Raw genomic sequence first — 20,905 nt, 5'->3', positions numbered from 1 at the left:
TTATCTTACAAGACACTGATCTCATCCCATGATGGGAGCCTTGTCCAGGCAGCGTTCTCCATCTTGAGTAAGGTCAGCTGGTTGTGTGGATGGTTACTGGTTTCTGTTTCTAGTGACCTCCTCCAAGCTCCATTTCTGGCTCGTTTTAACTTCTTTACCTGAGAGGATTGTATGTGACATTTAACTTGTAGGACTAGTTTGTAGGGCTTTGGAGAGATTGCTGAGTATTTGCCTCAGTCCTTGTTCTTGAAAAATTTCTAAAGTCTATCAAACAGCTGAACGTAGTGCAGAGTATGTGTGTGTGTGTGTGTGTGTGTGTGTGTGTGTGTTTTTCTCATTGATGCCTGGGTTGATTTTAGGGAAATTAGAATCTTCTGTGGACCGTATCCGAGTAGATGGGGCTAAACAGCTAGTTAATCGATTATACATCTTGAAAGTTGTCTAAATGCTGGTATTGGTTCATTTTATTTACGTCGCGTCTTTCTGGTACAGTTAGCTGCCTGGTGTCCGTTGCGCCCGCCAGAGCACGTGCTCCGGAAGCTGCGGTCCCACCTGTCCTGCTCTCTGCTCTGTCACCTGGGCCCAGCCCAGCTCTCTGCACATGGCAGGCTCTTAAGAAGTATTCACTGAATGAATGCATGCCACCTTCTTGGGTTCTCCTTAATCTCCGTTTTGCTGAACAATTAAGCCAGTAACGCAGATAGTCGTGAATTCCAGTTGTTGAGGCGGGCATCACGTTCGGTTCTTTACTTACCTGTCTTCTGTAACATCGACAGCCATCCTGAAAAGGTTAGGGACTGCCCCCCACCCTGGTGCGTGCTGGAGTCAGGATTCGATTCTACCCCTGGCTGAGTCGGAAGCCTGCGTTCCAACTTGGGAAGCCCTGGAGATTTGCTCTTAAAGGTTGTGCTTGTGAGATCGGAAGCGTTGTGCTTTTGAGATTGGAAGCTTCTAGGAAGTCAGTGTAGTACTATTATTAAACCTTTGCTCTGTGGGAAGTCAGCCTTGGGCTTTGAACCCGGGTCTGGGAGGAAGGTGTGTTTGCTGTTCCCCTCGTCACTGCAGACACAGCAGCAAAGCCACAGAGATACTTTTAGGACTCCGACACTCTGACCCATTCTTCCCCGAGGCTGCCGGTGTCTGTGTTTGAACTGTCACATACCTCTTACGTGGAGGTGGTTCCCAGGGGTCAGGGGCCATGGGGTGGTTTCCTTCCGTCTTCTGCTGAAACGATCAAAGCCAAGCCCACCTTCTGGAAAGAGAGGAGGCACAGGTTCTCCAGACCCTCTCGTCTAGGGATAATAGTATGAAGTTACATTTCACAGTCGTACCCTCTCCTGCCCTGGTCGACCAGTGTGTTGTGAGTCAGATCTGTAACAAGGCTGGAAAAAGGTCAGTAATCCAGATTTCACTTGTTGGATCACAGTACTGTTACCATAGCTTGGCTTATGCTTTAATAAAATAGCATTCACTGTCTGGGAGGCGGTCGTGCTCTTTTGTATTTTCCAAAATAATGATGGGAAAAGTAAAGTGACAGAAATTCTCTGGGTAGCTGCAGTTAAAGTCTTAGTGATCCATTAGTGCTCATCAGCGACATGGATGTGGATGAGGGACCCGGGGCTGGGGTGAATGGCCCGGGGGCCCTGGGAAGTCTCTGCAGGTAGAGTCCTCACTTTGGTTCCTTCAAGAATGGGGTGTGGATATACCCGCGGAGGGCTGTCTATGACAGCAAAATTTGTGAGCATGAGGTATTATTTCACTGTTCGGAAGCTACTCAGAGAGAAGACTTACTGAAAAAGAAAGTTGTTAGGATGGGCGGGGGAGATTTGGAGCCCACCTTATGGGGGCTTATCCTGGGAATTGGCTGCCAGTAGGAACCCTGGTGTCGTGAAGCCTCTGCCCGTTGTGCTCGGCCCCCTCCCCACTTCGGTAGCGAGATGAGGGAGCCTGGGCCATGGCGGTAGGGGCTGCCTCTTATCCTTTTCTGAAACCAGATGAGTTTCTGCTGGTCTCGCTTCCGTCCATCAGTCCGATGTTCGTTGATTATATGGATCTGTGTCAGTCCCAGCGCCCTTTGCTCTAGACACATAGGTGAGTGAAAGACCTTTATGGTCTCACCCCCAAGGAACTCCCAGGCTGGTAGAGGCAGTTAACTCAGAAACAAGTCAGAACAGAGGCCTTGTAGGGGCGGGTTGTGTAATTTAAGTCATACCTGACATCGTGGTAATATTTTATGAATTCTTCCTTAGTATGTGCTGATGTCTTTAGGCCACAGTAGGACCTTCAGGCCATGTTGGGGGGAATTGTTCATGTGGTCTCGTGAGCGTGCGGACTGAGGTTGAACTGTCAGTGTTGGAACGAGGCGGTTGTGTGCTCTCTGCCCATGTGCCCGTGATACTTACCCTGAGGCTTTTCTTCCAGAGCTCTTTGACATCTGTCTTGCCCGAGCCAAGGAGAGGTGGCGGTCCTTCAGCACAGGAGGCTCTGAAGCGGAGAACGAAGGTACACACCCTGCTAAACCGGGTGGGGTGCTTGGGTCAATTGTATGTCATTGTTTGTTGTACAGCAGACTTTCCTTTACCGAAGTAGTGGTTGGTGCAAATTTATAAAAAGTTTCACGGGAAAAAGGATTTCTTTTTTTTTTTTTAGAGCAAACAAGTTGACGAAAAAGCTTACGAGAAAGACCATTTCCTGAGACGCATTTGTGTGCAGACGGGCAGGGAGGGCCAGTCAGAACCAGTGTGGTTTCACTGTTCCCCTGGTTTCAGTAGCCTGGCCCCCAGGACTGGTCGAGTATTGGCTCCTACAGGAGCTTGGTAGCTAGTCCATAGAAACAGGAACACCACACACGTGCTAGATGGTGCTTTTAGAATGCCCCCGGACGCATGGGAGTGATTACGGCTGGTGCTTAAATAGCGTCTTTTTTACTGATCTTTGTTTATACTGTTCATGTAGTACTGAGGGAATTCCAAAATACAAAACCAGTTATTCGTAAACGTTTGTCAGAAATAGTATGCAGGAGTGTTCCCCCTTAGTAACTGCCATGCGTTCTAAGTTCACACCAGGGAGGTTTTAGGGCAAAGGAAGGTGTGTCTTGTGAATATTCACTTATTCGTCCTTCCTTCCACTGACCGTTGTTGATGTCAGGTAATATCAGATGAGATTTCGATTTCAGACTCTGGGAAGTCCCTAATGACGATCCAGCCTCAGCTGGTGCTGCGAGGTTTCGCTCTTCAGAAGCCCACGGTGGACTGTGTGGGCTCCCGCTGTAATCCGGCCCGTGTACTTGTGCAGAACGATGTCCCGTGTCCATCCCTGTCACACTTGAGAGCCTTGTGATTGCGTGTGCCTGTCTCTGAGCCGTGTCCTGACTCTTCGTCTTTTGACAGATGCCGGGTTTTCAGCCGCAGACAGAGAAGCCAGCTTGGAGCTTATTAAACTGGACATTTCGAGGACGTTTCCTAATCTCTGCATTTTCCAGCAAGTAGGTGGCGGTCATTTGTTGCTTTAAGTATGTTTTGAGTAAACGTCATAGATGCCAAACTGCATGTGTTTGTAATCAAGTTTGAAAAGCACTAGGGGTTTTGGGTGTGGGGGAGGGCAGACTTATGTCATCACGTTTAGACCTTTACAGACGAGGCTAATTCATCCTTCTGCTTTCAAAGGCAGCTCTGGTTCCTTTTACGATGCATGTACCCAAGCCTTGGAAGGGAGGAAGGGCCTGGTGTGCTGCTCCATCTGACGGAGCTTCCAGGCTGCGACTGCGTTTTCAGGGCTGCACAGAGTAGCACTCCCTCAGAAGACGATCCGGGTGGGGAGCCTGGGGTGCGGGTGGGGGCGTGCGGCAGTCCTCAGCAGCTGCGGGCTGTGGTGAGGGTGGGCTTCTGAGCAGATGGCCCAGGAGAGAGTGGTGACACCCCCAGGTGCAGAACCAGCCGTGGGAGACAAGATAGAGTACCCTCTTCTGGATGGCAGTAAAGAGGACCGTGGCTTCTCCCGTGGGCCTCTGAGCTAGCACAGGCAGGGCTCAGGGCTGCCGCCTGTGGATTTTGGAGTCATCAGAACAGAGGGGTGTGAAGACCTTTTCTTCTGACAGCAGACATTTCCCCGGGGGTCTTGTTTGACCCCTCCCGTATCCAGTCTGTAACGGTTTTTGCCAGTTCTACTTCTGAAATATCCTTGAATCTGTTCTTGCCCTGTTCCCACGGCCCCTTCTTGGTTCAGATTCCTGTCTTTTTGTGCATTGCTGTGCCAGCCTCCACACATGTCCCTGGCCGCCTCCGTGTCCTCACCTCGGCGCTTGCCAAGCATCTTTGGAATCCCCGACATGATTCTGTCAGGCCTGTGTTTCTGGTGTCACGCATGCACACCCTGGGTAACCAGTAAAGGATAGTGGAATGAACCAGAACAGAGAGTTCACCAGCCATGTGGAAGGAGGCAGGCATGCGGATGCACATGTTAGACACACGGGGGCTTTGCAGAAATGTAGGTGTGTCCCAGCACAGAGGAGCTGGGGCCACTCTGCTGGGAGTCCGGCGTGGGGGCGGCGGGTGTCGGGAATGGGGTTGCTGGGGAAGGGGCCCTCAGGCTGTGCTTGGACTAGGTTTGAGTGACAGTCTGACCAGACGATGGGAAAGACATTCCAGGCAGAAGGAGGACTAGAACAGAAGCATCAAACAGCAGGTGGTGCAGGGGATCCCACTTCCCTCCGAAGGAATGAACAGAGAGCATGGAGTTCAGTGCTGGGGCCCCCGCTTACCGCCCCCGGCCGCTGTGGCCGCGCCGGGAGCCTGTGCAGTTCAGCTGTGCCCTGGAGGAAGGGGAGCGTCGGGACAGTGCTGTGAGATACACACCTGCCCTGCAGCCGACAAGGGCAGTCGGGGAACCGGAGCGGGGCCTGAGAGGGTGCTGGCGTCTTGCCGACGCTGAGGACCAGCGTTCCCAGACTGGGGACCCAGAGTGACCTCTGTGCAGTCTGTCCTGGGGACTCAGCCTCATTGACTTTGAGATTCACAAGGCAATTATCTTGGTGCAGGGAGATGTGTTCAGAAGAAGAGGAGGGGCTCTAGGGGTCTCTCAGGTGTGGGTGGGGGCAGATGGCAGAGAAGTTGGCTTTTCTCCTTCCCCCTGGGTTCCTTTGGGTGTGTCCCTCAGTCTGTGGTGCCCTCAGCTCTGAATTCATAAGTGGGTAGTACCAAAAAACAAAGTGCAGTGGGAGGAGAGAGTGTGGGGAGATGTCCAAAGCAAGGGCATCTGAAATAGGGGCCGCCATCCACTGGAACCCTCTTTTCTTCAGAGAAAGGACATTCAGCACATAGAACGGTGGAGAATCTTCTAAGTTAAAAGCATTTGCCTTTAAGAGGAGTTCAGTGTGACGTTCTAGTCTTTCTCATTCAGTGACGGTCAGCGGTGGTGGTCAGGTGGGCATTTGGCACTCTGTCACCGAGCTCCGTGCCCGTCCCCCTTCTGCCCGCTTGGCACCGGATGCCGTCTTTGTTACCTTCCCGTGTGGGCTTTCCTTCTTTCGTCCGTCTGATTTAGAAGTGTCTCTTCTTTTACTTCTCGTATATGCCAGAATGTGATGGTTTGGGCCATGGCGTTCTTTTGTAAGCCACACACGGTCACGTGCAGAGTGACTTTCTCGTCACATGCCACGTACGCTTTTTATTCCTTAAGTTGACTGTAGCCGAAGGGTAGCTATGGACAGGGACTGTGGGATCTGGACCCCGCCGGTCCATTCACGGTGCCTTCAGACACACTGACATCGCGGGAGGTACCTGTGTGCTTGCCTCTGTGCTCACTTAGGAAACAGGAAATTCCAGCACAGGTCTCGGGTGGCAGGACCGGGAGAATGTTAATAAAATGGTCGCTGTCAGGACTCGACACTTACAGGGTATTTCTTAAGTCTGCGGTGCTGAATGAAACACACAAAAGAAACAGACGAGGATCATCGGGAGGAGAGGAGACAGGCGGGTCACCTGCTCTGAAGCGCCCTGGGGTAGCTGGCTTGCCTGCTGAGCTGTGGAGGGGAGACACGGTTACGTAGCAGGAGCCAGACTAAGGATGCTTTCCGAGCGAGGTGTTCATGCCTGACCCACCAGCTTTTTTCCAAGCAGCTTTGTAGGCTGAGCTGCAGTCTCTGGTTAACCATGGACTGGTCGTGAACTCGTTGAGTCATGCAGGATGCGTAGAGCTGCGAGCATAATGCTTGGCGACTGGTTCGTCCTCCGAGAGCAGCTGGTGTGACCGGCAGCCGCGTCAGATGTCCATCTGAGTACTAACCAGACTTACACACGTGTTGTTTTTGGTGTGTTGATCCTTTTAGGGTGGTCCATATCATGACATGTTGCACAGTATTTTGGGCGCTTATACTTGTTACCGACCGGATGTGGGTTATGTAAGTGAACCTTTTCAATATCTTATAATGTTACCATCTAAAGAGAAAGTCAGAATATTGCCCAGCACAACTTAGCTGCAAATGTCAGGTTGAGTGGTGCCTTCGTTTTTTTGTTGTTGATGTCGGGGGGAATGGAGAGCTTCGTGGTCCGTGAATTGCCTCCACTTTCTTGTAAAGGGGTTGAGCTGACACGGCCGCTCTGTGGCACTAATCACATTGTGATTGGATTTGATTTTCATTTTTTGCATGTGGTTCTTTTTTCTTAGCATTAAACCAGAAAAGCTTTTAAGCAGTAACCGTTTACACGCTGCGCTGCTGTTTCCACGGCTTAGCAGCTGTGCGCGCATGATTGGAGCCCTAACGCCTCAAGTTAGAGCCCCATGTCCGCAGCGCTGGGCACCGTCCGTTCTGCAGGGCAGCCTGTCAGGTGCCAGATGCCATCATTCATGGTCTTCCATGTGGCCGGAGGCGGGGGCTGAGGGAGTGCAGGCGGGGGGCCGATGTGGCTGAGCAGTCGAGGGAGGGCAGGTGGGCGCCGCGGAGGCGCTCAGTTCAGCGGTGGGTGGTGGTGGGTGGGTGGCCGTGTGGGCCCTCCTAGCTTGAGGGTGTTTGGTTCCTCTTTCAGTCCGTGAAAGAGCAGGTCCGACCGTGGTGGCTGCCGTGAGTTTCATGCCCCCTTCTCTCCTTCCTCAGGTGCAGGGCATGTCCTTCATAGCGGCCGTGCTGAGCCTGAACCTGGACACTGCGGATGCCTTCATTGCTTTTTCTAATCTTTTGAATAAACCCTGTCAAATGGCGTTTTTCCGAGTGGACCATGGCCTTGTGAGTATCCCCAGTATGTGTGCCTTCACACAGCCAGGGTTGCTGATCGGTCTGTTTTTTCAGAGGAAAAAGGAGTATGTTTTCCAAATACATGGTTGATAGACATTTGTATGTTTTTTTTTTTTTTAATTCATTTATTTATTTGTCAGAGTGAACACAAGCAGGGGGAGCAGCAGGCAGAGGCAGAGGGAGAAGCAGGCTTCCCCACAGAGCAGGGAGCCCGATGTGGGGCCGATCCCAGGACCCTGGGATCATGACCTGAGCCAAAGGCAGACGCTTTACCGACTGAGCCACCCAGGCGCCCCGTTTGTATGTATTTAACACGTTCTTTCAGAAGTATTTCTGAAAACACATTCTTTAAACGAGGAAGGAGGGGCAGCTCCTGCCCGAATACACATACTTGTGTCACAGCAGAAGCTGAGGGGTGCCCTCCACATTTGGGTCCATCAGGGAGAGCATGGCATCACCCATTCTGTTGTTGCTCACTGCCACCCTGGGGCTCTGCCTCATGCAGTGTGCCCCCACACGGGAGAGGGGACGTGGTCACGACCATCTCTTTATTGCTGTCGACACAGACCAGGTGGGAGGAGCTGACAGGAGTTGCCCTGGGGAGGCCCCTCACGTGCTTCCAGAGGTGGGTCTCCTGCAGGGCGCCGATGAAGAAGCAAGGCCCAGAAATGACATGATCCATCAGGGTACATAGCTGGTGAGTGGAATTGCTGGGATCTTAACCCATTCTGCTTCCTGAGCCCGTGGGCTTTCTACAGCCCGGAGAGCCGCCCATTCAAGGGGCCCATTGTCTGATTTGCTGATAACGGTCACCAGTACTTCAAGGAGACAATCTCAGGCATGTTTCTTCCTTAATATCCTAAGGACTCTGGAGTGTTTTCTTGCTCAGGCAGTACCTACATTTAAAAAAAGTAGTATTTCAACACTGCTGAGAGCGTGGTAGCTATTAGGGGAGCTATAAATTGGTAGAGGCCTTTTGGAAGACAGTTTGGTTTTAACTATCAGTAGTGGTAAATGGCACGGGTATGTAGTTCTGCTTGTGCGAATCAATCCTGAGAAAGTCACAGGTATGGACAAAGATGGTTATTACATAACTATAACTGTAATTATTTAAAATCATTTTTCATCGTAAAGATGAAAACATTTTTAAAATGGGGGTTTAGGGGGAGGCAGATGGTTACTTAAAATCCAGCAGTAGAAACAACAGATGTTGGCAAGGATGCGGAGAAAGGGGAAGCCTCTTACACTCCTGGTGGGAATGCAAGCTGGTGCAGCCACTCTGGAAAACAGGATGGAGGGTCCTCAAGGTACTAAAAGTAGAGTTATCCTATGTAGCGCAGTAATCGCACTACTGGGTGTTTACGCAGAGTGAGACAGCACCGATTCAGAAGGATACGTGCACCCTGATGTTTAGTGCAGCATTACTTACAACAGCCAAATTGTGGAAGCAGCCCAAGCGTCCATCTGCTGATGAATGGATAAAGAAGATATGGGGGGGTGTACATACACAGACATACGTATAGTGGAATATTACTCAGCCCTGAAAAAGAATGAAGTTGTGCCATTTGCAACAACATAGATGGAGTTAAGAGAGTGTTATGCTAAGTGAAATAAGTCAGAGAAAGACAAAGACCATATGATTTTTCTTATATGTGGACTTTAAGAAACAAATGAACAAAGGGAATAAAAAGACAGATCAAAACACAGACTCCTAACTCTAGAGAACAAACTGGTGGTTATCCCAGGGCAGGTGGCCAGGGGGATGGAGGAAATAGGTGATGGGGATTAGGAGCACACTGAGCACTGAGTGATGTGTGGAGCTGTTGAATCACTCACTATATTGTATGTCTGAAAGTAAGGTATCGCTGTGTGTTAACGTACTGCAGTTAAAATAAGAAAAATAATAAAATCTGGTAGCATATGCGGTGCATATGTGGAAAAGTAAGATTAGAAAGCTGATTCTTTTTTAAGATTTTATTTATTTATTTGACAGAGACACAGCGAGAGCAGGAACACAAGCAGGGGGAGTGGGAGAGGGAGAAGCAGGCTTCCCGCTGAGCAGGGAGCCCGATGCGGGGCTCGATCCCAGGACCCTGGGATCACGACCTGAGCCAAAGGCAGACGCTTAACGACTGAGCCACCCAGGCGCCCCTAGAAAGCTCATTTTTTTTCAAAAGTATCTGAAGCAGAATATGTGCTGTAACAGCTACCATATTTAACAATAGAAGGAAATGAACAATATTAATAGTATTTATGGATGATCTTTTTTGTGTCTATGCTAAAGTTTTCTACAGGGAGCATTTACAGGGTTTCGTAGTCAGGAAAATACTTGTTATACATAATAAAATGATTTCTATTTCAGTATTTCCTAATTGTGAAGATAAGACCCCACCTTTCTCTTTAGACACATATGATAAAAACTGCGCTTGTGAATTTCTGTGGTTCTGGAATTTAAGGCACGATCGTAGAATCGTAGTGTGGAACGGGACCTTCCTGACAGCAGGTCTCCTGACAGTGCCGTGCACGTGGGGGCCGATAGGTGTGGGGGGGCGTCCTGTGCTGCAGAGGAGACCAGCAGCATCCCCAGCCTCTCCCCGCTGAATGCGAGTAGCACCTCCCCGCTAGCGTGTCCATCAGAAATGTCCTCCGACATTGTCAGGTGTCCCCCCGGGAGGCAGAGTCGGGACCCGCTGGTTTACAGTACATCCCTTCGTTGAGTCGGAGAGTCGCCAGTTGCCCGCGTGCATCCAGGTGAACGGCCCAGGAGGGGGCCGCCGCTCTGACGCGGGTCGTTGCTAATCCCACCCCGGCTGTTCTTCCTGTTCCAGCAGCGCTCCCCTGCTCAGTGCGTGCTGTTTTCCTGCAAACCTCTCGGAGCTGAAAAGCATGTGCCTTCACCATAGAGGCTCTGACTGCTTACTTTTCCTTAATATTTTCTCCTTTCGCTGTATTAAAAGGGCTGCGTTTTGGGGCCAGAGTGGCGTTGCCTGTGCCACGCACGTCAGGATGACAGTCCCTCGGGACGTGTGCTTTCTCGGGTTCCTTTAGACAGTTCTTCCTTCCTGGTTCTTGGGGAAGAGCCAGCCCACGACCCTCAGCCTTTGCAGTGGGCCAGGCACGGTTCAGGTCCCAGCCTTGCCGCACACCAGGGGGCCTCTGCCGCCTTCTGTGTAAGCGGAGGGAATACGACCACATAGCGGGTGATGTTGTGGAGAGCAGAGAAGGGGCTCAGGTAGGAACTGCCCAGGCCCAGTGAGACGTGTACGCAGCTGCGGATGACGGTTGTCCTGTCCTGAAAGTGTCCGTATGTCGCCTTTCTGCTGTAGAGTGGAAGTCTGTGCTGATAACTGGGTGATTGGTCTATCTCACGTTGTCTCCCCAGATGTTGACCTATTTTGCTGCATTTGAGGTGTTCTTTGAAGAAAATCTGCCGAAATTATTTGCTCATTTCAAGAAAAACAACTTAACTCCAGACATCTACCTGATTGATTGGTAAGACTGAATTTTCTATGTGTTTTCTCCTTTCCCTGCCTGCTTTTCGTTGTCCTCACTGCCGGCTTCTTTCTGGGCTTGGCCGGACTCCCTCCCACATCCTGTTTTATCGTCTTCCCCACTGCCCTGCGTCTGAGGTGCCCTCTGCTTTTCAAGCTCCTGCATCTGCCAGGCGCTCTGAGGTCTGTTTTACTGTGTCCTTCCTTATTCCGCCAAGGAGAGAAACGGTGTTGTGGACCTATTTGTTTTCAGGGTGCCGTTTATCCGTGCAGTAAGTGAGATACCACTAACCACAGGTCTGTGCTGGGCTCCCTGCTGGGATCTAGTGATGAGCGGGGAGCAGGACACAGTGCTTGCCTGTCCGGAGCTCTGTCCAGAGGGAAGAGCTGCGCCCACGGACAGCTCTACAGTGTGTCGTATGTGTTGTCTCTTAGGAAGGGAAGATGGGCAGGGCCCTGGACCCCGGCTCGGCTCAGAGTACACAGAGGTGACCCGTGAGTTTGAGCCAAGGCGTGACGTGAGCACGTGGTGGCCCAGAATTAGCAGGGCTGTAGCGGTCGGTTTGGCGATGCTGGAGCCTACGGTAAAGGGGTGAGAGATCGTGTGGGACTTAGGTCCCATGCCGCGGAGCTTGGGCAGGATTGCAGGGGCCAGAGGGAACGGTTGCAGGCTTTTGCTCAGGGTGAGGATGGAGGCGGGTTATATCCAGAAGTGAGCTTTAGGTTACTTGGGAGCCCGGAGGCAGGGACACATGAAGGCCAAAAGACCAGGGCTTGAACTGAGGTGTGGGGAGCTGGTGGACGGTAGGGGGGCCAGAGGCCGAGGGAGAGGAGAGCTGCCGGTCCCTGAGGGAGTTTGCGGACGTGTGAGGGAAGGCCGAGAATCATCAGCACTGGAGTGTCCAGCTAGTGAGGGGCTCGCAGGTGCTCCCAGCTGGGAGCAGGTTTGGCAGTGTGCTTCATAGATTGGATTTTGGACACTGATTTGGAAGTACCTGCTGGACATCTAAGTAGACCTACAGATAGGAGGCTCCAGAGAGTTCTGGGTGCAGCAGTAGGCCAGGCAAATCTTCATGCAGAGGTGGATGTGGTCGCCTGAGGAAGGGGTGGGATGTCACCCCCGAGAACACCCGTGTTTGGGGGCAGGTGAGAAGGCTAGCAGCAGACGTGCGGAACAGCGGTGGGAGGAGTATGGTGCTGGAACCCTCAGGCCTGGTCCTCTTCCCTGCTACTTGCTTCGTGCCCTTGGTGATGGGCATTAATCCCCTCCGCACACGTTTTCTCCTCCGTCGCCTGCAGTGATGAACCTTGTCGGGCCTTATAAGGTGATACCCCTGGCCCCTGCCACCCGGCTCACAGAGGGGCTCTGCAGAAAAAAAGATGTCACTCGGCCGAATGGCCCGGTTGGGCCTCAACACAGTGCTGGCCGTGACTCTGCACGGCGGGGAGGGTGTTCGGGGGGTCAGACCGTGACTCTGCACGGCGGGGAGGGTGTTCGGGGGGGTCAGACCGCACCAGAGCCTTCAGCTTCTGCCTCAGCTGTGTTAGGCCTCCAACTCCGATTCGTAGGATTTCAGGCTAAAACTGAAGTTGGAAAACACTGTCTGGGATAGTGTCTTTCAAACTCTTTCACCCTGACTCGTAAAAGGAAAGGGATTTTATGTTGTGATGCGGTGCACGGCCGTTATGTACAGAAACTTCCTCTGTGTACCTGCCCGAGACAAGTTTCAGACAATACCCAACCCTTGCTTTGTCAAGGTAAAGCATTCTGAAACTTCCTATTCTCTTTACTTAAGAAAAACTACTGGTGGTCATCCACCCTGATTGATTTCCCAGTGCAGTAATCTTGACTGGGTCACGAGGGGCTGCGCCAAGAGCACCGTCCTAGAGGACCCGCTCTTCTCTGTTCTCGTCCGGAGACCACTACCATCCAGATGGGGGCAGAGGCCAAGGGCGCCTGCATTCATTGACTGCAGTGCTGCTCACACGGGATCTCCTGCAACCTCAGAACAACCCCTTGGAGTGAAGTGTGACAGCTCCGGCTCCTAGATGGGGAAACTGAGGCTCAGAGAGGCAGAGCGGCTTGCCCGAGGTCCTATGGCTACCTGGCACTCAACGTTCACGTTCACTCCTCCGGACCTTGTGTGCTTGCCCATGGAGCCCTTCTGAGGGATTTGGTGGGGACTCAGCGTACCCCGAGAGCTGGGTCCCAGAGCTTGGGCTCCAGAGATTGAGTCTACATGCTGATGATGCTCCTGGGAGTGTGAACCCTGGACCAGACTCGTCCATGATGAAAACTGATACAGCGTACAGGGTGTCTCCATGAAAAGGAAGCTCCAGGGTTCGTGATGGGTCATGGCTGGTGCCTGATGCCTCGTGAATGCTGCCCAGCCTGCTTTGGGGAGGCCTCTGCCCGGCTGCTCTCTGGAATAAGGACCAAGGAGAACACTGTCTGCGTTTGCATGGCGGTGGAGGGCTAGTGGAGAGGTGCAGTTGGGCCCAGCAAAACCACGTGCTCCTGGCGCGCTCCTTGCGGCCCAGATTTGTGGATGGTCTGCGCTGATTCGGGTTCTTAGTTGGGTGCTCCCAGGGAACAGCCCCGGTGGGAAGCAGGGCAGGCAGCGAGGAGGAAGCCGGGGAAAGCACGGTCGTGCTCAGGACGTGCCCTGGAAGCCCACCGCTCAGAGATGCTCACGGCTGGTTTTGTCTTCACAGGAGCCACCAAGGCCCCTGCCCAGTCACACCCGGGCTGGTCGGACGCCAGAGCCTTTGCTTTATCACCGTGCTACACGAGCCCGAAGCCACATCCACCCCGTTAGCAGGGTGCCGCCTCGGCAGGGCTGGCGGGCGGGCGCGGGGCACATGTTCCGTGAGACAAGGGACATCCCAGGCTTCCGGGTGCTGGCTGCCCGATGACGAGGCCTCTCGCTCCTGCCCCTAGTCCGATGGTGGACAGGTCTGTGTGGCTTGGCTGGCTAAGGGTCCCTGGGGGAGCTGCGTGGGCACGAAGATGACAACAGCTCCTTTCCTGCCTCGTTCCCAGGACAGTTCCTGTGTCCCCGCAGTAGGACAGGGTAGCTTTCTCGGCCCTTACGTAGTTGGAGAGGGGTTCCTGCAGAATGCTCTCATTCCTCCCCTCCACCCCTGCAGCGGACGCTTCCCTCCGTCACAGCGCTGACCCGCTCTGAGGCTGTCTCTGTTTCTTGCCGTTCCGCTCACAGACGGAGCTTTGTTGGGTACCTCTGTGGCCTTGGTGTCCGGCCCCGCATGTGGCTCCGAGTCCTAGGTCAGGGTCCCTTCCAGAATGCAGCCTGAGGCCGCTCCGGTGCTTGTCACTCTGTGCGGACTGGGGGACGTTGGTGCAGAGACCTCATGGTGGAGAATTAGATCTACCTGCCGGTGCCACCTTCCCGGAGAGAGGGGCGTGCGGTGTGGCGTGTCACTCTTCTCTGCGCGTGGAGGTATGAGGGCCAGAGCACGGCCTCCCCAGCAGTGTTCGTCTCCCTGCAGAGTTTTGGGTGTTCAGTCAGGGATCCTGTTTTGTGTGAGGATTGACACGTGGTCGCTGAACTTCTTGAACTCTTTCCCGCTGATGTCGAATGGCAGGATTATCTGGAGGTGTGAACGGGGGTTGTAATAAACAGTCTGGATTTGTGGAAGAGTCCAGCAGGGCGTTCCCTGTCACGCATGGTGTTTGTTGAAGTGAGGTCTGGGGGTCCTTGGTGATCGCACCATCCCACTGAATCTCCACCTTGAAGGAAGGGTTCAGGGTGAAGGTTGTGGTTGGCAGGTTCCAGTTTCTGTTGCATCTCGCTCTCATTTCATTTGTAGGTTTTAACGTTGGGGTGACAGGTCCGCCATGAGCTCCTGAGGAGCAGGGGCTTGTCCTGCCAAGCGCCCAAGCGCCCGGGCTAGCGGCTGGCGCACCCGGGGCCCTCGTCAGCGTTGGGGGGAGACGGGGAGGGTTGCAAGCTCGCAGTGGGAAGCCTACACTGCAGTGCCGGGGCCCCTTCACCGTACCTGCTGCCTGCCGGCCCCGCTGGGGCTGCAGCACGAGGGCCCAATGAGAGGGTGCTCTGTGGGCACGGGGGGCGGGGGGGGGGATCTTACTGCTTCCAGGATTCGGGCGGGGGCTGGACTTGGGAACTGAGTTGGAACAGAGTCATGACTATCTCCCAGCCTTGTCTTTTTTTTTTTATTATTGTTTTTTAAGATTTTATTTATTTGAGAGAGCGAGCAAGCACGAGTCGGGGGGAGGGGCAGAGGCAGGAGACGCAGGCTCCCCTCGGAGCAGGAAGCCCGATGCGGGGCTGGATCCCAGGACCCCAGGATCATGACCTGAGCTGAAGGCAGATGCTTCACTGACTGGGCCACCCAGGCGCCCTGCTATCTCCCAGTCTTAAACGAATGCAGTTCATGTTTGGCATTAATAATTCACGTAGCCCTCGTGAAATCTAATCGTCTTACCTAGCAATGTCTGTTCTAACTGCTCGTCTCAGTTTGTGAGGAACACGGGGAGCACGTGGTGAGGGAGGGGCTCGGGGGCACTTCCTAAGCCAGCTGTAGGGGCAGAGGCTCATAACTCTGGGAACATGTGGGCACGGCCGGGAATGGTGGTGTCAGGCCTAGAAGGTCCAAGTCTCTAGTTGTGGCTTCTCCACAGGGGAGGCGCTGGATGGCGCCTCCACCTCAGGCTCAGATCCACTTCCCACAGGCTCCCTTTCTTCGCAGTTCCCTCGTCTGTGAAGCGGATGTGATGGTACGTCCTCGTGGAGTTGCAGCGGGGAGAAATTGGAGAAGCTGTAGAGTGTATAAAGCCGTGTCCAGCGCGGAAGCCAGTTACCCCATCAGCTCAGTTACCCCATCAGCTCAGTTACCTGCTCGGGGAGTGGATGAGGGAAGGGCTGGCTTCTGAGAATGAGCCTTGGCCTCTGTGAAGGCTTTGGGGGCTGTGGAACCCCTTTCTCCCCCTTGGTGTACCCCCTCATGTTCCTGCAAGCTCGGACCATCAGTTACAGCGACGTTGCAGATCAGGATGTTTTCTGGAAGTTGGGAGGGCTTGGCAGGAAGAACCTGACCTGTTCTCCCACACACATGGGGGAAGCAGATGCACACAAGGTGTGTTTGAAGTCTTTTGTAAGCAGATAGCCACTTCCTTAGTTCCGCAACATAGAAATACGTTATTTTGCATTAGTGAATGTGTACCTGAAGTTACCATTTTGACGTAAGGTGCAGTAACGTGCAGCGGTCCAGGGAAGAAGCCTTGAATTCTCTCTTGCTGCCATGGCTAGAAGCCTGCAGCGTCCTGGGCAGGCCCGGGGGCCCTGCCTCTCCCGCACTCACGGGTCCAAGCAGGAGGAAGCCGAGTGCTGAGGGCGCGGTGAGGGCACTGAAGGGCTGGAGCTCTCTTGTTCCTGCTGCTCTGGCAGGAGCCGTCCCCGTCCCCATCCCAGGGCTGCCACGGGGCCAGGGCAGAGCCTGGTGGCCGGAGCTGAGTGCTCTCTTCAGCTGCTTGAGTGGCGTCCGCGTGAGCTCCTCCTGGGAGGAAATCCGGGGAAGAGAGGTTCAGTGGCCTCTTCACAGTGGCGGTTTGAATCTAAGTGGGGTTTGAAATGCAGGCAAGCATCCTAAAGTGTGGGCTCAGAAGTGGTCTCCAATGAAGGGGAAAGTGAGGGGTGGGCAGTGTGAGCAGGAGGGGTGGGAGGAGGGGAGCGGACAGAGATGTGTGCCCCGGAGCAGGAGGGGACGCAGTGATGTGACCCTGGGGGGTGAGGGGCTGTGCCCTGGTTGCTGAAAGCCTGAGGAATCTACAGGCTTGGGGACAGTGAGGAGGCAGAGGGCAGGGCCCCGGGCGGCCGTCCCAGGGCGAGCTGCCTTGTGTCGGTACTGTGCTGTCTCAGGGACACCGTGGGCCCGGTTGGTGACTGTTAGGACAGATGTGAGCCTCGGTGCCAGCACTGAGCAGGAAGCCCCGCCGAGCCCAGATTAGAAGGGCTTAAACCTGATAATACAGTCAATCACCCAAGATTCTTGCCCTCCGGAGGGCCGCACCTTTGTCCATTTTGTTTGATGCCATGTACCCTCACCAGCCAGTGGTGATGAGCATGTACCAGTAGGCTTCAGAAGGGAGTTTTGGTGGGTAGACTGACCTGCTGGGCGCCAGAAGGACTCAGGTCTGGGCACTTGTCTCACAGAGAAACGGTAGGTGCCTCGGGTGGGTGTGAAGACCAAGCGGGTGCGTCGAAGGCAGGGGCTGGCGTTCTTTTTCATTTTACAAAACCCAGGACGTTAAGGTAATTTGTGGAGACACATGCGTGAGTCTGAACCCGGGAGCTTCACGTCACAGGCATTCTTTTGCAGTTTTTCTCCCTCTTCTTTGCCTGTAGCTGGGTTTGTTTCCTGACCGTCTCTCACTTAAGACTGCTTTCCAGATGTTAAGGGTTTGTGGGTGCCGGGGTGGTGCTGTCGGTTAAGCGTCCAACTCTTGGTTGCAGCTCAGGTCGTGATCTCACGGTCGTGAGTTCGAGCCCCAAGCTGGGCATGGAGTTTACTAAAAATAAATAAATAAACTTTAAAAAAAATCTCTTGAATCTCTTTGTTTTCTCGGCTGAGCGATGAGATGGTTTTCCATCTGAAATAGCAAGCTCGGGCTGAAGGCTCGTTGTGACTTGTAAAGATAAAGTGTCCTACCAGGGTTACACCGGTGGGTCGCCCAACTCCTTAGAGCGATCCGGACCTTCAGGGCCTGGGCTTCGGGGTCAGGGTCACAGTCTGGCTCCAGCTCTTACGGTGGCAGGACCTGGGGCTCCGTTCCCTGGGGTGAAGTCGGAAGAGCCCGCCTCCCACGGCAGTGCTGGCTGTGGTTCTGGCGTGCCCGGGGTGGGGGGGGTGCCGAGCACATAGTGGGGCCTTCGTCGAAGCTCAGCTGTCATTTCTGTGACGTGGGGGCTTTCTGTGATGCTCGTCTCCTATGTCATCTCCTGAGTTGAATGAAATCTAAATTGGCATGCCTTCCTGAAGTCTCTCATTAGAGTTGGCTAGCCTTGCATGGCTTGGGGTCTTAATTAGCATGCCGTGTTCGGTACATGCCCTTGACTGCATGACACGTCCCTCTGGGTCCCGGAGGAAAGGCTGGGGCCGAGCGTGCTGCCAGGTGAGAGTTCGGAAAGCCGTGCGCAGGAGCCTCGTGAGCACGTTGGCCAGGGTGGCGTGGACTCTCTGGTGGCATCTATTCTAGGAAGCCGGGAGTCCCGCTGTTGAAGGCTGGATGACAGTCCCTCCTGACCAGGCCAGCCCCATAGTCGGGGTCCGACGCCTGAGGCCGGATGCCTTTACCGGCCCCGCGTATCTCTAGAGCTGGGGCCGCGGGCGCCAAGGCAGTGCTGAAACTGTGGACGGGTGATTTTCCAGGAGGAAGGGGGGTGTCCCCCGGCAACTGAGAATCCCCGCTTCTAGTGAGCGCTGCCGCCCGTGAGGAGGTGGTGAGAACCACCACGTCTAGGACCCCCCGAGCAGATCTGCGGTGCGTCCACCCATCTGCTTCCTCAGCAGAGATTGCCAGGTGCTGTGCTAGGTGCCGAGGTGGAGGGAACCTGCTCTTGGGCATCTCCATGGGGAGGACCGAAGCAAACACGTGTTCTGATAAGCACTGGGGTCAGAGGGAGCATCCGGCCAGTCCTGGGGGTCAGCAGACACCCCAGGGCTGGCACCCGGGCTATGTCTCCCAGCCGAGGAAGGAGAATGGGGTCACGGAGAATCCGTTCGACCTACGTCGCAACCTGGCTTCGCCTCGTTTTGTGATACAAGCACGTTCCAGATTAGAAATGCTTAAACCTGGTAATACAGTCAGCCACCCAATATTGTATTTGTTTTGGTAGTTTGGATGGTGATTATCACAATATTTTAAGATCGTGCCTATCTGCATTTCACGTTTTCATCTGATTGTTTGCATTAAGTATAAGATCAGTTTCTTATCATCTGCATTCAGGTTTATTTGGAAAATTTTGCTTTGTTCCTCTGCAGATCCCTAGTGGGAGAAAAGTATACAGTGTTCTTCAGGAGTGGGGAGTACGTGTGTGCACTGGTTATAGTCCCTGGACTGTTCTTTTTTTTTTTTAAGATTTTATTTATTTATTTGAGAGAGAGAGACACAGCGAGAGAGGGAACATAAGCAGAGGGAGTGGGAGAGGGAGAAGCAGGCTTCCCGCTGAGCAGGGAGCTGGATGTGGGGCTCCATCCCAGGACCCTGGGATTATGACCTGAGCCGAAGGCAGACGCTTAACGACTGAGCCCCCCAGGCGCCCCCCTGGACTGTTCTTATTTCCCTCAGACTCTAAGGTCTGTGCACCTTACTAACCTTGTGTCCAGCACCTCCTACGGAGTAAGCACATGGTAGATTCTCAATAAATATTTGTCGCATGTATGTGTGATCAGCATCAGCTATTCAGCAGTTGTTCAGTGTTTGGGATTCCGCGTGAAAGCCGAGAAATGCTTTCTTACTGAATTGGCCTTCAGAATGAATGCAGGCCTCTTGCCTGCTCCCCCTCCCCTGCCATGTGTCTTAAGTATGAAAGCGACTGACTCCGGGAGCATTTTCAGTGGATTAGACCTGAATTCAGAGCTCTTTGTGCCATCCAAAACCTGAAACACTCAAAACTTTTTTTTTCCCCAGGATCTTTACCTTGTACAGTAAATCTTTGCCCCTGGATCTGGCCTGTCGTATCTGGGATGTGTTCTGTCGTGACGGGGAAGGGTTCCTGTTCCGGACGGCCCTGGGCATCCTGAAGCTGTTTGAGGACATCCTGACCAAGATGGACTTCATTCACATGGCCCAGTTCCTGACAAGGCTCCCGGACGACCTGCCGGCGGAGGAGGTGTTCGCTTCCATAGCTACGATTCAGATGCAGAGTCGGAACAGGAAGTGGGCCCAGGTAAATGGGCCTTTTGTTCTCTTTTTTTCCTGCGGAGTAGCCCAGCCCGGTGGCCTGACTGAGGAAGTCATTACTCCAAGTGCCTTTTGAGAAAACAGATAAAGTCCTTGGACTGGACACGAGGAGCCTGGGTTTGAGGCTTGGCTGTGCTGTGCGGGGTCTTGGGCAGTCCTTCCGTCTCGGAGTTTCAGAAGGAGGGTGGGTAACAGAAGGCTCCCCAGCCATCCGTCAGCGCCATCGGGAGGTCAGGATCTCTTGGCCTGCCAGTGCTGTGCTGTCCACACGTTAGAAGGCATTTTCTAAACCAAGCACCCCTCCCCGCCCCCGCTGTGTCCTGGGGCAGGGTGGTGGGATTGTCCCCCATCACTGGTAAATAGAGGAGGCCCACAAAGGTCACTGGAGGACAGGAGACCTGAAGGACGGCTCCTCTGGGATGGGTCGAGCTGGCCCTCTGGTGGCTGAGTCAGGGGAGCAGCTGAGTTGACGGTGTGCAAGTGAGTCCAGCCTGGGCCTCCTCCTTCGAGATTCCTCTCGCCCTTTCTGGGTGTCCTGCATAGGGCTTGGCCCCGTGGGATTGGCCGGTGTTAGCTGGCTCCAAGTTTTTATGGTACAAGAAGGGAAAAATAGCCTTGCTTCTTGACCCTGTATCGGCTCAAAGCTTGTCCAAGCATCAGATCAGTTGGAGACTATCTGTGGAGGCTCGTACTCTCCTGTGACCTTTTTTATTAGTGGGAGATTTCAAATACATACTAAAATAGAGTAAACTAGACAACGGATCCCACGCCCTTGTCAAATATCCAGGCGTTTTTAAATTTCTGTCTCAGGTGTTCGCGGCTTTATAGTTTGTTTGAATCAAGATCCAGGTAAGGTTCACACTGCCATTAGTTGAAAGATCTTGTTAGTCTCTTTGTATTAATATGGGTTACCCCACCTCTCTTTTTATCCCTCCTCCTCTATTTACTGAAAAAACGAGCTCATGTGTCCTGCGGCGTCTCCCAGAGTCTGGATCTTGCCGGGTGTATCTTGGTGGTGGTGTTCAGCATGGTCCCCAAAACTCTGTATTTCCTGCAAGGTGACTGTTAGATCTAAAGATTACTTCATGGGCGATCAGGCTGTCTCTCTCTAGCAGCCTGTTTGTTTTTATTTTTTATTTTTTATTTTTATTTTTATTTTTTTTTTAAAGATTTTATTTATTTATTTGACAGAGACACAGCGAGAGAGGGAACACAAGCAGAGGGGGTGGGAGAGAGAGAAGC

General features: G+C 53.3%; 1 protein-coding gene across 3 annotated transcripts in view; it reads left to right on the top strand.

Annotated features, from left to right (window-relative positions):
- TBC1D14 (TBC1 domain family member 14) overlaps positions 1–20,905 on the top strand; it is a 104,992-nt gene that overhangs the window by 79,173 nt on the left and 4,914 nt on the right. For 2 of the 3 annotated variants that reach the window (XM_032395474.1, XM_032395475.1), the window contains 6 exons: positions 2,422–2,502; positions 3,390–3,484; positions 6,326–6,397; positions 7,091–7,219; positions 10,611–10,720; positions 19,391–19,649. In XM_032395474.1, the coding sequence (XP_032251365.1) occupies positions 2,422–2,502; positions 3,390–3,484; positions 6,326–6,397; positions 7,091–7,219; positions 10,611–10,720; positions 19,391–19,649 (746 nt within the window). The remainder of the gene's footprint in view (positions 1–2,421; positions 2,503–3,389; positions 3,485–6,325; positions 6,398–7,090; positions 7,220–10,610; positions 10,721–19,390; positions 19,650–20,905) is intronic. The other variant, XM_032395473.1, reaches the window with a different exon arrangement.

This window comes from Phoca vitulina, unplaced genomic scaffold (genome assembly GCF_004348235.1).
Source record: "Phoca vitulina isolate PV1807 unplaced genomic scaffold, GSC_HSeal_1.0 scaffold85, whole genome shotgun sequence".
Lineage (NCBI taxonomy): Eukaryota > Metazoa > Chordata > Mammalia > Carnivora > Phocidae > Phoca > Phoca vitulina.
This window is presented reverse-complemented; position numbering and strand designations above follow the sequence as displayed.